Source organism: Carcharodon carcharias, chromosome 5 (genome assembly GCF_017639515.1).
Source record: "Carcharodon carcharias isolate sCarCar2 chromosome 5, sCarCar2.pri, whole genome shotgun sequence".
NCBI lineage: Eukaryota > Metazoa > Chordata > Chondrichthyes > Lamniformes > Lamnidae > Carcharodon > Carcharodon carcharias.
Window position 1 is genome coordinate 171,201,238 of NC_054471.1, and position 21,106 is coordinate 171,222,343.

Consider the following 21,106-nt stretch of genomic DNA (forward strand, 5'->3'; position numbering starts at 1 on the left):
CTCACTTGGTAGAGGCCCTGCTGTCAGCACAAGAACAGTGCAGATCCTTGCCGGGCAGTTGGGTGGCTCTGTTTTCAAAGTTCATGAGGACCTTGATGTCAGGCATTCGTCCATGGTAAGTGTCCTCTCTCCCTTGCTGTGTGCCAGCTTGTCCTGCATGAATAGAGATGGAGAGAGTGTAAGCAGGACGCCTGCCAGGTCAGATGATAAATATGCCTGGCCTGTGTGGGTGGTCCCATGGACGGAATGAGGACAATTAAGATGTGAGAGAGAGTGAATGGTGATGCCCCTTGAACTGGCAGTGAATGAGGGCCCTGTGTGATGTCTTTGAGTTGTGAGTTGAGAGTGATGACAAGAGTGACTTAACCTGGCAGAACGAGGGAGATCTGATGATGAAGGGTCATACGGACTCGAAACATCAAATGTATCCCTCTCCACAGATGCTGTCAGACCTGCTGACTTTTCCCAGGTGTTTTTATTGAGGGAGATCATTCATCATCTTATGGCACTGGGTGGCTGTGCTCTTTTTCAGGGTGTTGGTGCTGACTACCACTGCCACTGCCTCCCAAGCCGGATTGGTGATGTTCCTGCCCCTCCTGCGACCAGAACGCAGATAGATGATATCATGGCAGGCCTCCACGGCATCCAAAAAGCACTCCGAGGGATGCGTCATTAATCCTGGGGATTGCAGACTTTTTGCCTTTCAGGGCCATGTCTTCTGTGCAGCAATCCTGGGCTGGAAGCACTGAGAGGTGTGCAAGGCTGGACTTTTAAATATGGCACCCAGCATGATGAAGCAGTGGGTGATGGTGTGGCCAGCGAATGAGAGTCCACCTGCCATCGAAATGGTGTGTTTCCTGGGAATGCATAATTAATGCGGTGGGTTTGAGACAATGCAGCATGGGAAGCCGTCATTGCGACCGGCGGGTAAAACGTTTCCCCCACCCACTACTGCACTTGATGCAATTCTGGGACAATTTCCCCCAACACCCTGCCTTCCCCCGCCCAGTCTATGTTAGATGTTTTTATTGATATCCCCATTGTCAACTATGGGACAATAGCAAGGAGGCGGTGGTTTCCTAGTTAAAATAGGATCGACCAAACATGCAATGGGGACAGTCAACCTGCAAGAATAATATTTAGATGTCGAGGCCGAGAAGCTTTTTGAGTAGTTTCAGTCAACAGTTTCTTCAGGGACTACCTGACACACCCTCTTAACATACACACATACGCTGAACTGAATGATTTAGGATGAGTAAGTAATTAAGAGATAATGTTAGTGAGGTGTGTTATTGTTTGCATTTATTAGATGCCTAGATTAAGTCATAAATCTACCATTTTAAGGGTACTCCAGATTGAGACTAAGGAAAGGAAGGGCAAACACCCACTAAGAAATATTTGTTATGGAGACGCATCCAAGTTGCATGCAGCTTTATATATATGAAAGACACTACGTGCAGAATCTGGTGTATCTTTCATTTCTTCTGACTGATTTGGAGTGATCCTGTGCACCCGAGGCCAGAATTAAAGAATCACAATGAAAGCTGAAAGAATATCGTAAGCTACTGTTGCTAAACCTGTTTATCAAGTACAAAGAGCTGTTTGGAACCAACTCCAAGACTACAGATCTTGCAAATTTTTTTTAAACGAGTTTGGCTAATTTGTTTACTTGACTACTGGTGAACACATTTATCTATTTCTAAGCTTTTATGACCCAAGTATGGAATTGTTAAAAAAAAAATTGTTTTCTTGCTTTTCCAAGGGGCTAAGCTATCTTTCACGTGTTTTCTTCCCATTTCTTTGCAGTAAGAGAGCAGTTTTGGTGCTACAGAATGAGCAACTTTATCCCCAAAGGCGCTCCTATACCAATGAAGATGAAGCATGGAAATCCTTCCTGGAAAATCCCCTGACAGCTGCCACCAAGGCCATGATGAGCATCAATGGTGATGATGATAGCGCTGCTGCTTTGGGTTTACTTTATGATTATTACAAGGTACGTGATTCCAGCAGATCCATCCAGGGAGTAATGCAGATAATGTGCCTGAATCCTTAGTCATGCTCAAAGCACCCAGCGCCAGCATAGTTGCTGTTTGTTTGATTTGAACCTGTTAATTGCCATTTTTAACAAAACTATCCAGCACAACTGACTCCCAAATGCAGCTGCTGCCTTTGTGAACATTTATAAATTGAGGTTTTCCAAATTAAGTTGATTAACAAATATTGAAGGATTGGCCTGTGAAAAATTTTGATCTTTAATTCTTAAACTTGGCAGGCTCCAGGAGGCAACTGTCTCATTGGACCAACTAACCAGTTTATTTGCTTTATCAAAAATCTAGCATTACTAGAATTTCAGGCACTGATACTGACTCAACATGCAAAAGTTTTTATTTTTGATTTAAATTTTTAAACTTTTGAACTCTGATTTTAACTCTAATGGAAGAGTGGCGCCAAGGGGTTGGGGATGTGGAAAACAAAAGTGACTGCGGCATGTGAGCCCTGAGATTTTAACTACTGGGCCTCATTTCCATGTAAGAAGTTGGACTCCCCATCGGAACCTGCTAAAGATCGCCACGTTTTTTGGCAGGCAGTAGCGGGATTCCAGAACGTCAGCCGATAGACCAATGGGTTTGTCTAATGAATAGCTAAAGCCATGCAGAATTACAAAGGTTCAAGTTCGATTTCCTCCTGGGCTGAATTAGCTGATCCTGTCTTCGGCGTTCTGTAAGCTAGGAGGGTGGCCAAAAAAAGGAAATCGGCTAAGGTTCTCATGTCTAGATCACTTGCCACTTGCCAATCACCCTGAGTGAAATTGTGGACCGGATCTGGCATTTCTGTAATGTATCAAATATTTTGAATACTTACCATGAATAATGTTTGGGCTAGTTTGGAGAGTGATTGGCCGCAAAACCATCAAGGAGAGAGTCATACCTTGAGGGGAGGAGAGGGAGAAAATCAGTTTGAAAAGGAAAAGACAAAAATAATTCTGACTGAAATTAAGAAATTGAAATTGTAGTCACTGAAAATTGAATGCATTCACATAGGGTATGTCAAATAAAGCATATGACCCCTTTTGAATCAGATTTTAGCCATTGAATGGTTAGCTTATTCATGAAGCTGACATGAAATGTAAATGAAACCAGCAGTGCCAGGTTGTAATTCAACATACGTTTAAAGAATTTTGCATACCTTGTGAGTTACTGTTCTGTTTATGTACAATATTAACTATGTCTCAGAAATGGTAGGCTCTGAAGTTATGCTGCAGATACTAGAGTGAATATGAACACATTTGACTGAAATTCTTCGTCTTTTTACAGAAATGATGGGACAAACATGAATTTGATTTTAAACCGAGACTAACATAGTGAAGGGAATTTTTATTCAACTGGCATTTTAAGGATGGCAGATGACACTGGTTGACAGTTGAGCCCCTTTTACAATCTGGCCAACATTGTGTGACTTGAAAGGCTGGCACTGTGCATTAGGTATTTGCTGGACGTGTAGAAACGACTCATAGATAATACATGTTTTGACTTCTGTCAATAAAATGCTGTTCATAACTAATTGATACAGAAGCATCTAAATACTTTTTTTAGGTTCCCAGGGAGAAGAGGACTATACCACCAGAAAAAACTTCCAGTACTGACTCCGAGCACAATAAAAGGTAGAGGTGCAGAGTTATAGCTATTGATATGTTTAAAATTATAGAAGACCACTCATACCATCATGCCTGTTTTCCCCTTGGAACAGTTATCCAATAGTCTTATTCCCCTGCTTTTTCCTTATAGCCCTACAAATTTTCCTTTATCAAGGACACATCCAATTTCTTTTTGAAAGTTGCTATTGAATTTGCTTGCGCCACTTTTCCAGGCAATGCACTCCAAACCATCCTAACTTGCTGCGTTAATAAAACAGAAAATCCTGATCTTCCCCCGGTTCTTTTGTCAATTAGATTAAACTTATGTCCTTTGGTTACTGACCCTCCTGTCTATTGAAAACAGTTTCTCCCTATTTAGTCTATCAAAACCTTACATAATTTTCAATACCCCTATTAAATCACAAGTAGTTGTTCTTTTTGTGTGAGCTCAGACAACAAGTGTTGGTTGCCTGTTTAACCGTTGGATCTATCAGAATCAAATTTAATACCCTGGATTTTTACCACTGAATGGTTGTCAAGAATGAGACTCCCATCCCATTTTCTTTTTCCCTTTCCAGAGAACCATACTTGTGGTCTCAACCCGCCACCCACCCGCTCTCCAAATGGGTCAGCTCTAATATCAGGGCTTGCGACGCACTGTATTCTTGAGTAAGCCTGGAGTACAGGAACTTCGCCCCTTACGTTGATGGGTGGAGATTCTGGTCCCATAAGCTCAACCTGCAAACTTTTGATAGGCTGAAAACCGGTCTAACCTGGTCCTAGCCATTCCTGTGGACTTCTGCTGTAACAGCCTCAGATTTTTGGACCTGATATATCTTCTGTTTATGTAAAAGTCTTGTGAGAACAAATCATTCTTACTCCAAATGTTCCGCACCAGATCTTACAGATTGTCACAGATTCAAGTCAATCTTTTATTTTAAGGAAAGAAGGAAACCCAATCATTGACATGGGATCTGAAATTTGTAACCAGCTACAATAAACTAGATTTATTAATTTAGATCAGTGACATTAAAGGGACTGGTCCATTCAGTAAATAAATGTTTAGATGGATATTCTAAACCCCAGAGTTTCCATGAGCAGTGCAATTGGATGTCCAACACAAACAGAAACCTGGATCTGATGCCTTAATTGTTAAATATTGTGCTAATTCTGCAGATAATGGAGGATGGCAGGTTCTTTATTTTATTGTGTTTGCCAATATTACAATGATTCACATTGGGGGTAATTTTACTTTTTGCCTTTAGTGTAAGATACTGATATTGATTTGGCTGCCTGTCACACACCCCTGCAAATTTTCATTTGCGTTGACTTCCAACATCAGAGGTATATAACAACAGCTGACCCGTCAACCTTTTATACACTACCGCTTATAGTAAGTAACCTCCCCGATGTGAGTCATTTGGACCTAAAGCGCAGGAGTTACCACAGTTATCCAAGTAATGTTAGCTGGGTGAGCCTGGATTGGTTTTGGTCTGTTAAATGCACACATCCCCACATGGGTCAGCACTTGTTTGCATCTATTAGCTCTGGAAATAGAGGTATGACTAAAAATTAGTAATTGTAGATTTGTTCCAGTTTTGGCTTTTGAGGTTCAGAAATATCCATCCATTAAAAGTATAGATGTAAATTTCTTGTTCTTTGTGTGCTTGGCTGAGAACATTTCCAGGTAACACAATGGTTCCTGGGGTGATGGAAGTATTACCATCTGAGCGCTGAGACTGCTCGAGGTTAAATAGCATGTTGGATTGATGTCCCGGAGTTTTATTCTGTCAATTCAGAGATCATAAGTTTCACAAGAGTTTTGCCTTCTCAAAGGTTTTAACAGTTGCTGCCCTCAAAAGTTTGAGTGGTGGGGAGGAACCCACTTAAAGGTAAATTACATACAGTCTGAGTCAACAAGTGTGAAGGGCTGAATCCTGGCTGCTTTGTTATTCCTTAAGAATTGGAAATTGTTGAAATGTGGCTTTCATGCTGTTCTTTGGACAAATCTGAAAGAATGACCAGTAATTCCCAGGAGCTTCTGCTACAAAATGATGAATGCAGGTAATGAATAATTACCCAAACTGACTCAGTTCTGATGAACATGTTTTTTTTCTATTGTGTTTTTTATGGTAAAATGTTTTTAATTTCTTTCCATTTTCTTTTACTCATTGAAGATTTCTAACTCCCATGCATCCCCTTCGCCCTAGAAGGGGAGTGAGATCTGGCATGTTGCCTTCTACACAGCCAACGTCAATGCTGCTTTATGACCGTCCAGAAGGAGGCACAATTCAAACCGGGTAAGATGGCCGTATCAGTTTTTAAAATTTTCCTTCTTCTGATATGTAATGACTGTTGTTATGTGGCTGATGATATTTCATCAAGGAGCCCTAGTTGAGAATTAACAAACTTCAGAAAAATGGTCTAGGCAGATTTGAGTACCTATCGGCCCTAAGATTTGAACCATCAACTTACCGGTCAGGAGGCAAGTGCACTGCTTCTTGTGTCACTGAAACACACTTTATCTGTTAAAGCTCAAGTTTCAACATGGTCCACCTCTAACAGTAACAGCATTTGATCTATAAAGAAATGCTAAATTAAATTGTAAGATGTTTTACTAATGCTTATGGCACTTAAAGAAAATTATGCGTGAATGACAAATTTTTTATTACATTTATCACTATATTCAGTGTTTCTTGCTTGATTCCCTGTTTTGGAATAATGCTGTGATTAATTTTTAGGCCAGATGACTTGTCAGGGTGCCTTTAATACTGCTTGGCACTATGCATAAGTGATGTAAATAAGGGATTGAGAGGACAGTTTCTAAAATTTATTTTGTGTAACTGTGTTGCAAGTATTTTACTTTTTAGGGATCGGGAAATAAGAATTGTAACTGCATCATCAAAAATTTCCGAGCATTTCTCAGTAAAAGATTGGATTTCCTGCCCTGATTGTTTTAATTCTACTGAGTTCTCTCTACAAGGGAAATATATCGGAAGACAATTCTATCACATTAGAAATGCATATACAAATGTATACGTTCTACGATGATGCATAAGCTAGCCACACTAGAAATCTAAATGCCTTGCTGTACTGTGAAATATGCGTAGTAGGTGCTGAGACTAATTATAGAGAGAGAAGAATTGAGACTGGGGAAATACAAAAAAGGTCTGAGGTTGACTGTTGGTCTGTGTTAATTTGTTTGGTTGGTAGGTGGACTGAAATTTCATTCAGAGTCCGAGGACTGTAGAATGAAGGGTTGACTCCAATAAGAATTAACTCCAGTAAGAGCACGTGCAAAAGAAGCTATGTCAGTGATGTCCTTGACTGAGAGAGGATGTCTGAGTAATACCTTGGAGGATAGCAGTAGCTATAAATTAGCCTTATTTAACCTTTGTAAACAGTTAGCATGTAAATAAATGTTTTTTGAATGAAGACCATTGCCTCCAGTGAGATCTCTTCTGGAATAAGAAGCTAATGAGTCCCGAGAGAAGCCCTTAATAACAGATGGTGGTGGCAGTGGCGACTACATCCACAGTAAAATGGTAGAAAACAGCAGGAAAAACCTCAAGTGAAGCCCAGCAGCAGTGCAATTCAGATATCAACCCAGCAGCCACACTGGAGACCACTGAATAATTACGTCAGCCCAGAGATCGGCAGGATGAGCAGCATGTGAAAAGACAACCTCAGATCTGGGTGAGCAATGGCTACTACTTTGCCCTTACCAGAATCTTTTCAAAATTTTGAGGACCCCAGATAGGCTGAGCAATGGCAAAATTGGTGAAAGCGTTTTATCTGATACTGCAGTGCCTCTGGCCTTGCAACTAAAGAGAACAAAAATCAAGTCAGAAACTGGGTGAAGAGATTGACCCATTCATCGATGAATTGTACTGCCTAGTCACAAATTGTGATTCTGGAACACTAAAAGATGACCTGGTCAGAGATGGAGTTGGTGTTTTTGATGAGAATTTCTGACTCCTTACAATCTCGGGAAGATTTAAATTTAAGCAAAACTGTTCAACTGGGCAGATAGGTTGAAAAGCAGAGGCAGAATTAGGCTTTTGTTCGAGATGCGAGGGAAATTTCCCAAGAACAGCCCAATGAAGTCGTTCAATTTGTGACTCTAAAATCAAAAGTATAGCAAGGCAGCAGCCAGAGAGACACCCTGAAAAAGTACCAAACACCATTTTCCAATGTCGTTACTGTGGCAGGAAAGAGGTCCACAGACAGGAAAAATTCCTTGCCTGAATTGTGTGCTGCCATGCGTGTGGCCAGTTGGGCCATTTTAAAGTGGTTTGTCATTCCAGGAAATCTCTGTTTACAAGATAGAAGGAGGACTCTGTTAAAAGAACCTCCATTCAAGCGATTCCAGACCTTGACAACCAGGGAAGCACCTCACTGGAAGGAATAATAATTAAAACCAGTTTTGGAGTGCTGACGTTGATGTAAATGGGCATCTGACTGAACTCAAGCTAGACACGGGCTGTGTCTGTGTTATCTGACAGTTTCCTGGCTGAATAGAGTGACACTGCAACATCCTCTATTCAACTCCAAGTTCTGGAGGGAACCAAGTTAAATTTTCAGTGCCAACTAGAGACGACACTAAAATATAGAGTAATTCTTGAAACATTGTACGTCATCAAGAATCAAGCACACACTCTATTGAGCAGAAAAGTCTGCACAGCTCTGAACCTACTTCAAAACGTTGGTAAGGTCAATGTAAAAACTCATAATGAATTTAGGAGAGCATTCCCCACATTTTCTTTTACAGGCTTGGGTAAGCTAAAGACCATCTATCATAGAACCATAGAACACAACAGCACAGAAAAACAGGCCATTCGGTCCTTCGAGTCTGTGCTGAAATATTATTCCGCTAGTCCCATTGACCTGCACCCAGTCCATAACCCTCCAGACCTCTCCCATCCATGTATCTAATTTATTCTTAAAACTTAAGAGTGAGCCCGCATTTACCATGTCAGATGGCAGCTCGTTCCACACTCCCACCACTCTCTGAGTGAAGAAGTTCCCCTTAAACCTTTCACCCTAAAGCCATGTCCTCTCGTGTTTATCTCTCCTAATCGAAGTGGAAAGAGCCTACTTGCATTTACTCTGTCTATACCCCTCATAATTTTGTAAACTTCTATCAAATCTCCCCTCATTCTTCTACACTCCAAGGATAAAGTCCTAACCTGTTTAATCTTTCCCTGTAACTCAACTCCTGAAGACCCAGCAACATCCTAGTAAATCTTCTCTGCACTCTTTCAATCTTACTGATATCCTTCCTGTAGTTAGGCGACCAGAACTGCACACAGTACTCCAAAGTTGGCCTCACCAATGTCTTATACAACCTCACTATAACATCCCAACTCCTATACTCAATACTTTGATTTATGAAGGCCTGTATGCTAAAAGCTTTTTTTACAACCCTATCTACCTGTGACACCACTTTAAGGGAATTATGTATCTGAACTCCCAGATCCCTTTGTTCCTCTGCACTCCTCAGTGCCCTACCATTTATTGTGTATGTCCTACCTTGGTTCGTCCTTCCAAAATGCAACACCTCACACTTTTCTGCATTAAATTCCATCTGCCATTTTCTGGCCCATTTTTCCAGTTGGTCCAGATCCCTCTTCAAGCTTTGAAAGCCTTCCTCGCTGTCCACAACGCCTCCAATCTTAGTGTCATCAGCAAACTTGCTGATCCAATTTACCACATTATCATCCAGATCATTGATATAAACAACAAACAACAATGGTCCCAGCACAGATCCCTGAGGCACACCACTAGTCACAGGACTCCAGTCTGAGAAGCAATCATCCACTACCACTCTCTGTCTTCTCCCATACAGCCAATTTCGAATCCAGTTTACAACCTCTCCATGGATACCAAGTGTCTGAACCTTCTGAACTAACCGCCTATGTGAGACCTTGTCAAAGGCCTTACTAAAGTCCATGTAGACAACATCCACAGCCTTTCCTTCATCTACTTTCTTGGTAACCTCCTTGAAAAACTCTACAAGGTTCGTTAAACACGACCTACCACGCATAAAGCCATGCTGACTATCCTTAAACAGCCCTTGGCTGTCCAAATAATTGTATATCCGATCTCTCAGAACACCTTCCAATAATTTACCTACTACTGACGTCAGGCTCACTGGCCTGTAATTACCTGGTTTACTTTTGGAGCCTTTTTTAAACAACGGAACAACATGAGCTACCCTCCAATCCTCTGGCACCTCACCCATGGTGAAGGACATTTTAAATATTTCTGCCAGGGCCCCTGCAATTTCTACACTAGTCTCCCTCAAGGTCTGAGGGAATATCATGTCAGGCCCGGGGGATTTATTTACCTTTTATTTGCTGTGAGGCAGCAAGTACCTCCTCCTCTTTAATCTCTATATGTTCCATGACATTACTGCTTGTTTCCCTTCCTTCCTTATACACTGTGCCAGTTTCCTGAGTAAATACTGATGCAAAAAAACTGTTTTAAGATCTCCTCATCTCATGAGGCTCCACACATAAACGGACCACTCTGATCTTCAAGGGGACCAATTGTGTCTCTTACTATCCTTTTACTCTTAATATACTCGTAGAAACCCTTCGGGTTTACCTTCACATTATCTGCCAAGGCAACCTCATGTCTTCTTTTTGCCTTCCTGATTTCCTTCTTTAGTATTTTCTTACATTTTCTATACTCTATAAGTACCTCATTTGCTCCTTGTTGCCTATACCTGCTATACACCTTTCTCCTCTTAACCAGATCGCCAATATCCCTTGAAAACCAAGGTTCCCTATACCTGTTAACTTTGCCTTTAATCCTGACAGGAACATGCAAACTCTGCACTCTCAAAATTTCGCCTTTGAATGCCTTCCACTTACTGAACACATCCTTGCCAGAAAACAACTTATCCCAATCCACTCTTCCTAGATCCTTTCTCATTTCCACAAAATTGGCCTTTTACCAATTTAGAATCTCAACTCGAGGACCAGACCTATCCTTATCCATAATTAACTTAAAACTAATGACATAATGTTCGCCTACAAATATTCTGTCACCTGACCTGTCTGGTTCCCTAATGGGAGATCAAGTATTGCATCCTCTCTCGTTGGCTCATTGGTACCTCTATATATTGATTTAGAAAACTTTCCTGAACACATTTGACAAACTCCAAGCCATCCAGCCCTTTTACAGTATGGGAGTCCCAGTCAATATGTGGAAAGTTAAAATCTCCTACTATCACAACTTTCTGTTTCTTACATCAGTCTGCTATCTCTCTACAGAATTTGCTCCTCCAATTCTCTCTGACTATTGGGCGGTCTATAATACAACCCTATTAGTGTGGTCACATCTTTCCCGTTCCTCAGCTCCACTCATATGGCCTCTGTATCACATTACGTTCAAAACAGATGCTAAGCCATTTTGTATATTCTGCCAAAGAAAGTCCCACACCCACTTCTGAAAAGAGTCAGGAATGAGGTTGAGGCGATGCTGCAACAAGGAGTCATTTTATCAGTCACTGAACCAACCAGATGGTGCTCTGCTATGGTTCTGCTTAGTCCCTAAGCCTAATAACTCCATTTGTATCTGTGTTGATTTAGCACATCTCAACAAGGCAGTTGAAAGAGAAATACATTCGATGGCATCATTGGATGAAAACTTGTCAAGCGCACCACCTTCACCAAACTTGACACCAACAGTGGGTTTTGGCAGCTGCAATTGGACTAAGAGTCCAAACCCTTAACTGCTTTTATTATAGTCTTTGGACAGTACTGTTTAACCATCTGCCATTCAGCATCATGTCAGCCCCTTAAATATTCCAAAGGGCAATGTCCAATGTATTGTAGGGCATTGATGTTATTTGCCACATGGATGACATTTTGACCAATGGGTCAATGAAGCAGGAACGTGACAAACGGGTCAGGGAAGTCTTACTCACTGCACGAGACTGGTACTTATGACAAATGTGAGTTTTCTAGGTCTACGATAAAGTTCCTAAGGCACATTATCCAGGCAACTGGGATCATAGCAGACTCACAGAAACTGAAGGTAATAAGGGAATTTCTGTCACCTAGAAATGTAACAGAGCTCCAAAGGTTTTTTGGGCATGGTCAACCAACTAGACAAATTCCTGCCTCACTTAGGCCAGACAAATGAAGCCAACAGACAAGTTTTATGACAGGACCAGGTGTGATGATGGACAGAGCATCAACAGTGATTGATCGAACAAATTAAAAGGATGCTAACATCCTCCGAGGTCCAAGCCCACTATGACCCAGAACTTATCATGAATGTGGCAGCCGATGCATCTGCAATGGGACTGGGAGCAATACTATTCTGGGTCTAAAGTGATGGCAAAAGAAGACCTGTTTAATACACATCCAGGTCATTAACCAAGACTGAACAGTGCTATACTGTGATGGAAAAGGAAGCCCTCACAGCAACTTGGGCATGTGAGTAATTCTCTGACTATGTACTGGGCCTCCAGTTTAAGATTGAGACTGATCACAAGCCATTAGTAACGTTGAACGCAAAGGAAATCGCAAAGATACCACCCGGGAGTCAGTGATTTCAGACTTTGCCTCATGCGTTACGATGATACTGTGGAGCACCTACAGGGTAAATATCAGACTACGGTTGATACACTGTCCAGGATGCCAACCACTTACCCAGTTCAGGAAGACAAAACCTTAGTGGAAGTTGAAACCTTTACAGCCTTGACTACCAGATACTTGCCAGCAACAGACCAGAAGTTGTGTGAATTTTGTATGGCCCAAAGACCAGCTGAAAAGTGCATCCAGTTTCATGTACTGCCTGGACAGATGGTCACAGTACATCCCAGGCACCCTGTCCTGAGACAATACTTTGAACAGTGGCACTACTTCAGCATCATAGATGACTTCCTGGTCACTGATACAAGAGTGGTGCTACCATGGGCTCTCTGCCTGCAAGTCGTCCAGAAGATCTACCAAGCACATTTTGGCGGAACCAAGTGTTGAGCCAGGGCACAACAATCTGTATAGCGGCCAGGGACTTCACGCTTTATGAACATATGGTTTCCAGCTGTGTCACCTGTGCCATCCACAGGCAGGTGCAGAAAGAGCCACTTCTGCCCTCCCCCTTCCCATCAAGCTCTTGGGAACACCTTGGCATGGGTTTATTTGACTGTAAAGGGAAAACCTTTCTTCTAGTGGTTGACTATTATTCCCACTGGATAGAGGTGCGAAAGCTACATGGCCTCACCTCTGAAGCCGTTATTACCTCCTTGAGAAAATGTTCTCCATGCATGGCATTTCAGACGTAGTCGTCTCCGATAATGGACTACAGTTCGCCAATGTGTGCTTTCAATCCTTCACAAAGTACTGATTTGTGCATACCATGAATTCCCCAAAATACTTCCAGGCTAACAGAGAAGCTGAGAAAGGAGTACACACTCAAAGACCTCCTGAAGAAGAATGATGACTTTGAGCTGGCTCTACTTAGTTATTGTTCAATCCCATTACATAATGGGTTTTCCCCCTTGTGAACTCCTCTTGGGCTGCAGGCTTGAGACTCAACTTCCTTTCTGCCCCACATTTTGCTACTGAATGTCACGGGGAAAGACCATGATTGAGGTAGGAAGAAGCCTATTGAGCAAGTCAGGCTTGTATGTTCAACCAGCAGCATAGAACCCAAGACCTTCCGATCCTGGGAAGAGGAGAGAAGGTATGGATCAGAGACCAGAACTCTGTAGGTATGCTAATGAAAAACTACTGCAACGAAGATCGCACCTGGTCAGGACACAAGCATCATTGGTGAAACAGATCTGCCCTAATCTCGATGGACAGAAAACCATCAACAGCATGGACAGAGTTCCCTGAACCAGAAGAGTGTCATACCTCCTTCACCACAAACTAAGGAAACTGAGAATAGCAGCCCTGCTGAATTGACCTCAGAGCAGCAGGATTCTCATCTACCCCAGTAGGAGCTCCACAATCATTCAGGGAGGCTGGTGAAAGTGCCAAAGAGACTTTTACACTTGCGAAAGAAACTATGTCACAGTGATGTCACTCAGAGTAGCATCTCAGAGGACAGCTTTAGCTATGTTAGTCTCATTTAGCAATAAATAAATAAATGTTTTCTGATCAAAGACCATTGCCTCCAGTGAGATCTCTTCTAGAATAAGAAGCAATGAGTCCCTAGACAAACCCTTGATAACAGAAGGGCTGGTGATGGATGGGGGAAGGTGATGGGGGGAGTTTGGAAACCTACTAGCCTTCCTGCTCCTGAATATTATTCCTTACCTAGCTGGAAAGTGCATGTGCAAGGGCATCAGGTGAGAGCAAGATTGGGTTGGACTCTGACCTCCACAGTTCTACTGAGGTACACTTTCTAGGTTCACTCACATTGGCTGTCATCTGGGGTTTGAACCTCAGCATGAGTCTCTTTGTGATTGAAGGGCAAAGATAACTTTTGATAAAAGCAGTGTCTTAGCCCACTGAAGCATTAAACATTTACATTAATATTGATGAGAATCGCTAGCTTTGTTTTTTAAAGGAATACTCCAGAAAGCTCATCACAACAATATGATTGTCGAGAGCTTGCACAGAAAATGCATTCTCTGTTTAAAAACTTTCTTCAGAGTAAGAAGGTATAGTTAAAAACCTCCACCATTGCCATCATCCAGTGTTTAAAGGCTAGGCTGTGGAAAATAGAGGGCTGGGAGGTAAAGTATGGAGATGTGACATTTAATTAAATAAATAATTAATGTGGGGAAATAAGAACAAGGAAAGCTAGAAATACAGGTTATTCAAACAAATCACTAGGTTGGTAACTGAATAATCCAGCATAAAATAGTGTTGCTAAAATGGCTGTCAGTAATGGGCGGCAGTAATGACTGATGGCACAGTATGACTCTCGGCATACCTTTGAGAGGGAGCTGACCCAGTTCTTAACAGGGGCACAGATCTCACAATGTAGAAGCCCAGTGTTTTTATTGGTAACACTTGGCCCATGTGAAATCCTGAGTTTAATTTCTCAGAGGATCAGAGAGGAATTTTCCAGAATTTCTCTTCTGTCTTTTTGCCTCTCCTTGGAGGTTACATGGCTGCTAGAGTGGTTTTATGGTAGTTGGGGGGCTTGGGGTCAGGAATGGCAAAAGAGAGGGGGTGCAGGATGTTAGGGAGGAAAAAAAATGTTTGATAGTCTACCCATTGTGGTATTAGGTGAGCTTGATGGACCAGCTGGGCTTTTTTCTGCTTGTCATTTTTGTATGATGTATCAAACAAATGCTCACTCCATTTAATATTTATTGTGTTGGTATTCTCTGGGACTGTTGTTATTTTACATTTCCTGCATGTTTTTAGTGGAAACAAAAATAAATTTCTTGTGCAATTTCTATTTTTGCCCGTATAAATGAACCTATTTTATTATAATTGCTGTTTTATGCAGAATACCTGAGAACCCACTGCTTAACCACAGAATTGCCCTCCCTTCCTGGGGTGTGGTGTGGTGTATCTGTGTCACTGTCTTCACCTCTGGAGTGGGGTAACTCAGTGTCACTGTCTCTCCCTCCCCACCAGGTTTGGGTATCTCAGTGTCATCTTCTATCCCCCCTGTTTTCTCCCCCTTCCCCCCACCATGTGGGGTACCACTGTCGGGCTGGATTTTAATGGAGTTGAGGAAACTCCATGGAGGTGTGAAAGTGGTGGCTGGGACCTAATTCCTGGATTTCCAGCCCTATCCCTGGGCTTTCTGACTTTGACCTGTGCCGTTTTAAGGGTGCAGTCTGGTTCGGGTTGCAAGCCTGCACCCTGCATTCCTGACCTGGCTGGTTCCACTGCAAGGATAGGCACGTAATAGTCCTCTGCAATTTTCATGAGAGTTTGGCCAGCTTCTAAAGGACTTGTGGTTTACAGCACTTCGAGGTGTCGTGAATCATCGTCTGGATAAGGGAACCTTTTAAATGGTAAGTTCAAAAAACCTTACCCATGCCCCCTCATGCAAAGCTATGCCCTTCACCCACCCACATGGGCCCTCACACTCCATGCCAAGCTACGGCACTTCCATGCCCATTGAGCCATTGAACCTATAGTGACAATTGGGTGTGTTTGAAAAAAAAAACAGTCATTCATTCATTCATTAAAAAGGCTTTTACTACAGCCCAATAAAAGTGTCAATCATCCAGACCCTTTACAGTATCAATAACAAAACTGCAAGCACTTGAAACCTCTATCGTGCCAATTTCACAATCTTTATTTATGCACCATAGATCAGATAGTAAGAGGGTGGTAACCATGCATTATTTTCACCTGGGGCATAGCTGTTTCAGCATTCCAATGCATGCCTGAGCTCTAAGTCAAGAATACCCCCCCACCGGAAAGAAAATACCCTCTTTGCAGGCACTTTCTCCCAAGGCAGGCATGCCAAGCCGGGAAATTTCCTGACTCTCGCTACCCGACTTGAAGATGAAAATCCAGCTTGTTGTCTCCCCTGCTATCAGATTTGATACTTTCATTCATTTGCTTGGCATCATTGATTTGCCCTGCTTCTCTCGCCAGCCTATGAATGACCTAATTTCTTCATAAATCTTTGGAAAATGTTGGACTTGTAAAACAAAAAGAGTAACTTTGCTACATATGAACTTCCGATTGATGAAACTTTACTTTCCATGACACTTCCTTTAATTACTTTAGTGGAAACACTAGCATTTAATAAGAACTTTGGGGTTGATTTTGCGTGGCCTTGCCTGACATTGACAGGTGCCAACTTCCTCACATTAGGTCAGTAACAATGCTGTCCCCTACCACCAGTGATGCAGTTGCCACCATTTTTTAAAAGTGGCCTACAGCCGGACTTATAAAACACCTACCTCCTTCAGTTGAGAGATTCATTTTAATACGGAAACTGCAATCGCATTGAAGGATGCCCAAGATCACATATGAGTGAGGGAGACCCTTCTCTGCCAGAATGTGCAGCTGACCAGCATGTTCTCCCAGTCAAAATCTACCCTGATGTTCAAATAGAGCTCCACATTTTGAGAGAAGTAATGGTCAAGTTGCGAAGTCAGCTTAGATGTTTGAGTGGTTTTCCATGTCGCTGTTGTATTACTGTGTATATGAAACCACCGTCTTGTCTTTTCAAGGAATTGTGTGCCATCTACAACGGATCACCCAGTCATTTCCACGGCAGACAGCCGAGTGCAGCCACTGAGAGTTTTGCCAGTCAATTTGGTGTTGCCCAGCCATGCCATGGGTCACGACAAAGTAAATCAGTTTACAAGCCCAGACACTACTGTCACTGTCTCAGTCACAACAGTACCGACCCATACCATTAAAACCGAAATGAACCCTAATAACTTTTCAGTGGGAATGCCACCAGCATCGTACTGCAGCGAACCTCCTGAACGCTCGGTCATCTATGACCGAAATCCCCACGGTGACCACTTTGCCTCAACTGCACAGTCACAAAGAAGGACTCCAGACACCACCTTCACAGAGACTTTCAAGGAAGGCTCTCAAGAGGTAAGCCAGTCGTTTACTTGTTTATTGCATGGCATGACATAACTTTATTTCTTGTCCTCCTTTATGATGGAATTTCGTTCCTGTATTTTAACTTTGGCTGTTCTAAGGACAGGCGAGAGATGATCAGCTCTCAGTCCTCTGTTAATACCACCCTGAGCCTGTGCTATGAGGTGAGTAGAAGCAGGTCGTGGATGACTTGATTTCTATCCTCACTGACGCTACCCCACAACAGCATGACGGAGATTGAGAACTCGGCAGAATTGGATGGGAGGAATTGAACCAATGTTCCATTATGCCATGAAGTGGTGTTCCAGTGGACCATGACACACACCACTCCTTGCAGCATTGTTAATTGAAGCTGAATCTAAATGCACCATGTCATCAATTTACTGAGTTTGCTCAGTGATTGGTAAATCACTGGTCACATTGGGCGGTTGTCTGAAAATGGCAATAATGAATTGCAGCCTATCTAACAACCTGCCTGAAAAGAAAATCTGGCAGAGTAAAACCAGCTGCTGATTCGCTACCACCTGATGAATTTCACCCCAATAAAATTGGGGGAATATTCTGAGTCCTCTTCATTGTAAACTGCCCTTTACCCAATGCCTTCAGATCCTTTTGCTTTGCTTTTCTGTGAATGGCAGGTATTCACTTGAATAATTGCACAAAATGTGATGAAATGCAAACAGTGGAAGCAACTGAGAACAGGAAAGTTCCTTGTCTTAGACCATTGTTGGATTTCATCAAAGTTTTGTGAAAATACACCATTTGTGACTTAAGTGTGGCAGAGATGCAGAATGCAAATTTGTTTCTGCAGTTATCCTTAAGTTCTGTGTGTCTGTGGGGGAGGTTTGAAACAAGGGGTTAGAAATTTAGCTGGGCCTGTTTTCAAATCTAAGAGAAAGCTTGCCGAAAATTGGGCCTTGGGATGCATTTAAAATTTAAAAGAAAAAATTGTGGGAGCTGCTTGCGCCTATTGTGTGCACAAGCAGCTCGCACATATATTGTATTTGGCAGCCTAAAGATAAGTCCTGGGAGTGTGGGTTGGAGTTAATGATGTGGTGGGGTGGGGAGGTGTGGGTGGTCAGTGCTGATTATGATTGTCTCTAAAGAAAGGTTTTTATTAACCATCTCAGAACCTTAATTTGATGTCTGCTGAAGAATCCTGAGCTGGTATACCCCACTCATAGCCCAATTTCTGAGGGGGCCAAACGCAGGCATGAGGCTCCTCATTTACATGTTTACAGGGTCTGGAACCAGTTTTAGGTGGCTGCCAGGGATGCCTGAAAAATGGCCGGTATCAATTTTAGCAGGGACACAGAATATTAATCCACAAAATCAAGCTTTGTGGTGTTCATTTTACGTATGTAAAAAGGCACATCTAAAAGGCCCACCTTCTATTCCAAAGTTTCTTCCTGCATAGTGGGGCAGGAAAAGCGCAAATCTAGGATTGAGTTAACACAGTACACACTCACTCAAATAAGGGCAAGAATTTTCCTGTCAGCGATTTGGGGGCCGGGCCTGCTTGCCCAGAGGAAAATGATGCGGGATGACATCAGGAGGAAGCCCCAATGTCATCCCGGTCCATTTAAATTTTTAGGAAGATTGGCAGATAGGGAAATCAGCTGTTCGCCCACCGACCTGTCAATGGCCAATTGAGGCCATTGATCAGATCATTAAACTTGTTGAAAGACCTGCCCGTCCAATCTTAAGGCTGGCGGGGAAGCCAGGAGTCCCAGCGGGCTTCTGATAAAAGATAAAACTTCATCCACTGGCGGGATGAAGTTTCATCTCAGTTTTTAAAAAGTTTATTAAAGTTTCACTCATATTCATTAACATGTCCCATCTCGTGTGACAGTGTCACTTGAGGGGGACATGTTAAACCACATTATATTTCACCCCTCTCCTTGGATTCACCTAGTTCTGTTGAAGGGTCATGAGGACTTGAAACGTCAACTCTTTTCTTCTCTGCCAATGCTGCCAGACCTGCTGAGTTTTTCCAGGTAATTCTGTTTTTGTTTTGGATTTCCAGCATCCGTGGTTTTTTGTTTTTATCTCAGGGACATGTTAATGTTTTTCTTTATTTTTAAAGATTTTTTAAACATTCAGCACTCTCCCTGAGACTTTGACAGATGGGGAATCCCTCCACCCCCTGCACAGGAAGCCTTCCTGTCGGGCAGGCCTTAATTGGCCTGCCCACTCAAAATGGTGGTGGGGCCCGTTTTGGTAGCGGAGTTTGGCTACCCGCCTGCCACCAAGCCAGTGGGGCCAGCCTGCCCATCAAGGTCAAAATTCTGGCCAAGGTGTCAAGAAACCTGAGCGAAAATCATGCCCTTAAAATGATGCTTGATATGAAAGAACTAGTAGAGTAAAAATGAGAGACCCTCTCAGGAAAAAAATGCCTGTTTCCATAAATGGTGAATTATTTTAACAAGTATGTTAACTGTTATGTAGCAAAGTATGCTGTTATTTAAAAGCAAAATACCGCAGATGTTGGAAGGCTGAAGTTAAAACAGGAAATGCTGGAAAAACTCAGCAGGTCTGACAGCATCTGTGGAGAGAGAAAAACGTATGGACTTGAAGCGTTAACTCTGTTTCTCTCTCCACAGCAGCTGCCAGATCTGCTTAGTTTTTCCAGCATTTCCTGTTTTTACATGCCATTATCTAATTACTCTTTGACTACATTGGGTTGGGTTTCTCTCTCCATACTTTAAATGTTAAAATATAAAACTTTAATTAGCTGGAACCCAAGGAAACCAATTCTATCTGTGAGTTCATTCCTATTGTATAGTTATTTTACCAATGTAGTGCCCTGTTCTGTTTTTCAAAAGAAGTTTTCAGTTGATCAAGTTTAAGTATAGTTTGAATAGTAGCGTCGCTACCATTGGCTGTAAAGGAAAAGTATCAGCTAGGGTTACTAGGTCTCATCACAAGACAAATTGGAAGACAGAAAATGGAAAGAAACGTTGTGTTATATGGGTTCCAGGACAACTAATTGTGTAATTAGAGAGAAAGAAAGATCAAAGGGATTGCAAGGTTTGGCAAGATTGTAGGTGGACATGTTTGAGACATTGCAAAAGAAATGGGATGGTTCTGGGCAGTTTGTCACCTTTCATTCTACGTAAACATGAGCTCATCCAAAAGTCTGCTGCCTGTATCCTAACTTGCACCATTCTGTTCACCCATTAACCTTGTGTTTACCATCCTATGTTGGCTTTCGGTCTGACAATGCCTCGATTTTAAAATTCTCATCCATGTTTACAGTTCCCTCCTTGTCCTCTCCCCTCTCCATTTCTGTAGCTTCCTCCAGCCCAACAACCCTCTGCAACATCTGTGTGCTTAAATTCTGGCATGTTGCTCATTAATTTTAATCACCCCAACATTGACAGCCATGTCATCCTAGGATTTAAGCTCTGTAATTCCTCCCCTAAACTCCTCTGCCATTCCAACACTCTCTCCTACTTCAAGATGCTCCTTAAAGCCTATGTCTTTAACCGAGCTTTTGATTATCTGTTCTAACATCTCATTATGCGGCTTGATGTCAATTTTTTTTGATGACGTGCCTTGGGGCATTTTACTAGGTTAAAGATGTAATATAAATACAATTTGTTATTGTGCCTGCCTAGCATTTCTCAGCTATTAAATACTCTCATGTTCTATTTCGTAATATAGAACAATTATACCATCGCATAGAACAAGAACATACTAGGCCTGTAATTAACTAGAACTTTCCTAGTCTGATTAGTAACTTCAATTACAGCCTTTACCACAACCATTTACAGTAATCTAATACATTATATAACAACTAAACAGCTTTAACCATCACAGCTGTTCCTGTTTACCACAGTTACAGATAAATAACACACTGCATATGAATGCAGTATACCGAATATAAAAAAACTCCCAAGTCTATAGCAACAACTTGTGTTTATATAGCACCTTTTAATATAATGAAATGTCTGAAGGCGGTCAG

At 42.1% G+C, this 21,106-nt stretch overlaps 1 protein-coding gene across 3 annotated transcripts in view; it reads left to right on the forward strand.

Moving 5' to 3' along the window:
* LOC121277593 (grainyhead-like protein 1 homolog) overlaps positions 1 to 21,106 on the forward strand; it is a 106,917-nt gene that overhangs the window by 16,689 nt on the left and 69,122 nt on the right. For all 3 annotated transcript variants that reach the window (XM_041187118.1, XM_041187116.1, XM_041187117.1), the window contains exons 2-5: positions 1,807 to 1,993; positions 3,594 to 3,661; positions 5,812 to 5,934; positions 16,755 to 17,133. In XM_041187118.1, the coding sequence (XP_041043052.1) occupies positions 1,807 to 1,993; positions 3,594 to 3,661; positions 5,812 to 5,934; positions 16,755 to 17,133 (757 nt within the window). The remainder of the gene's footprint in view (positions 1 to 1,806; positions 1,994 to 3,593; positions 3,662 to 5,811; positions 5,935 to 16,754; positions 17,134 to 21,106) is intronic.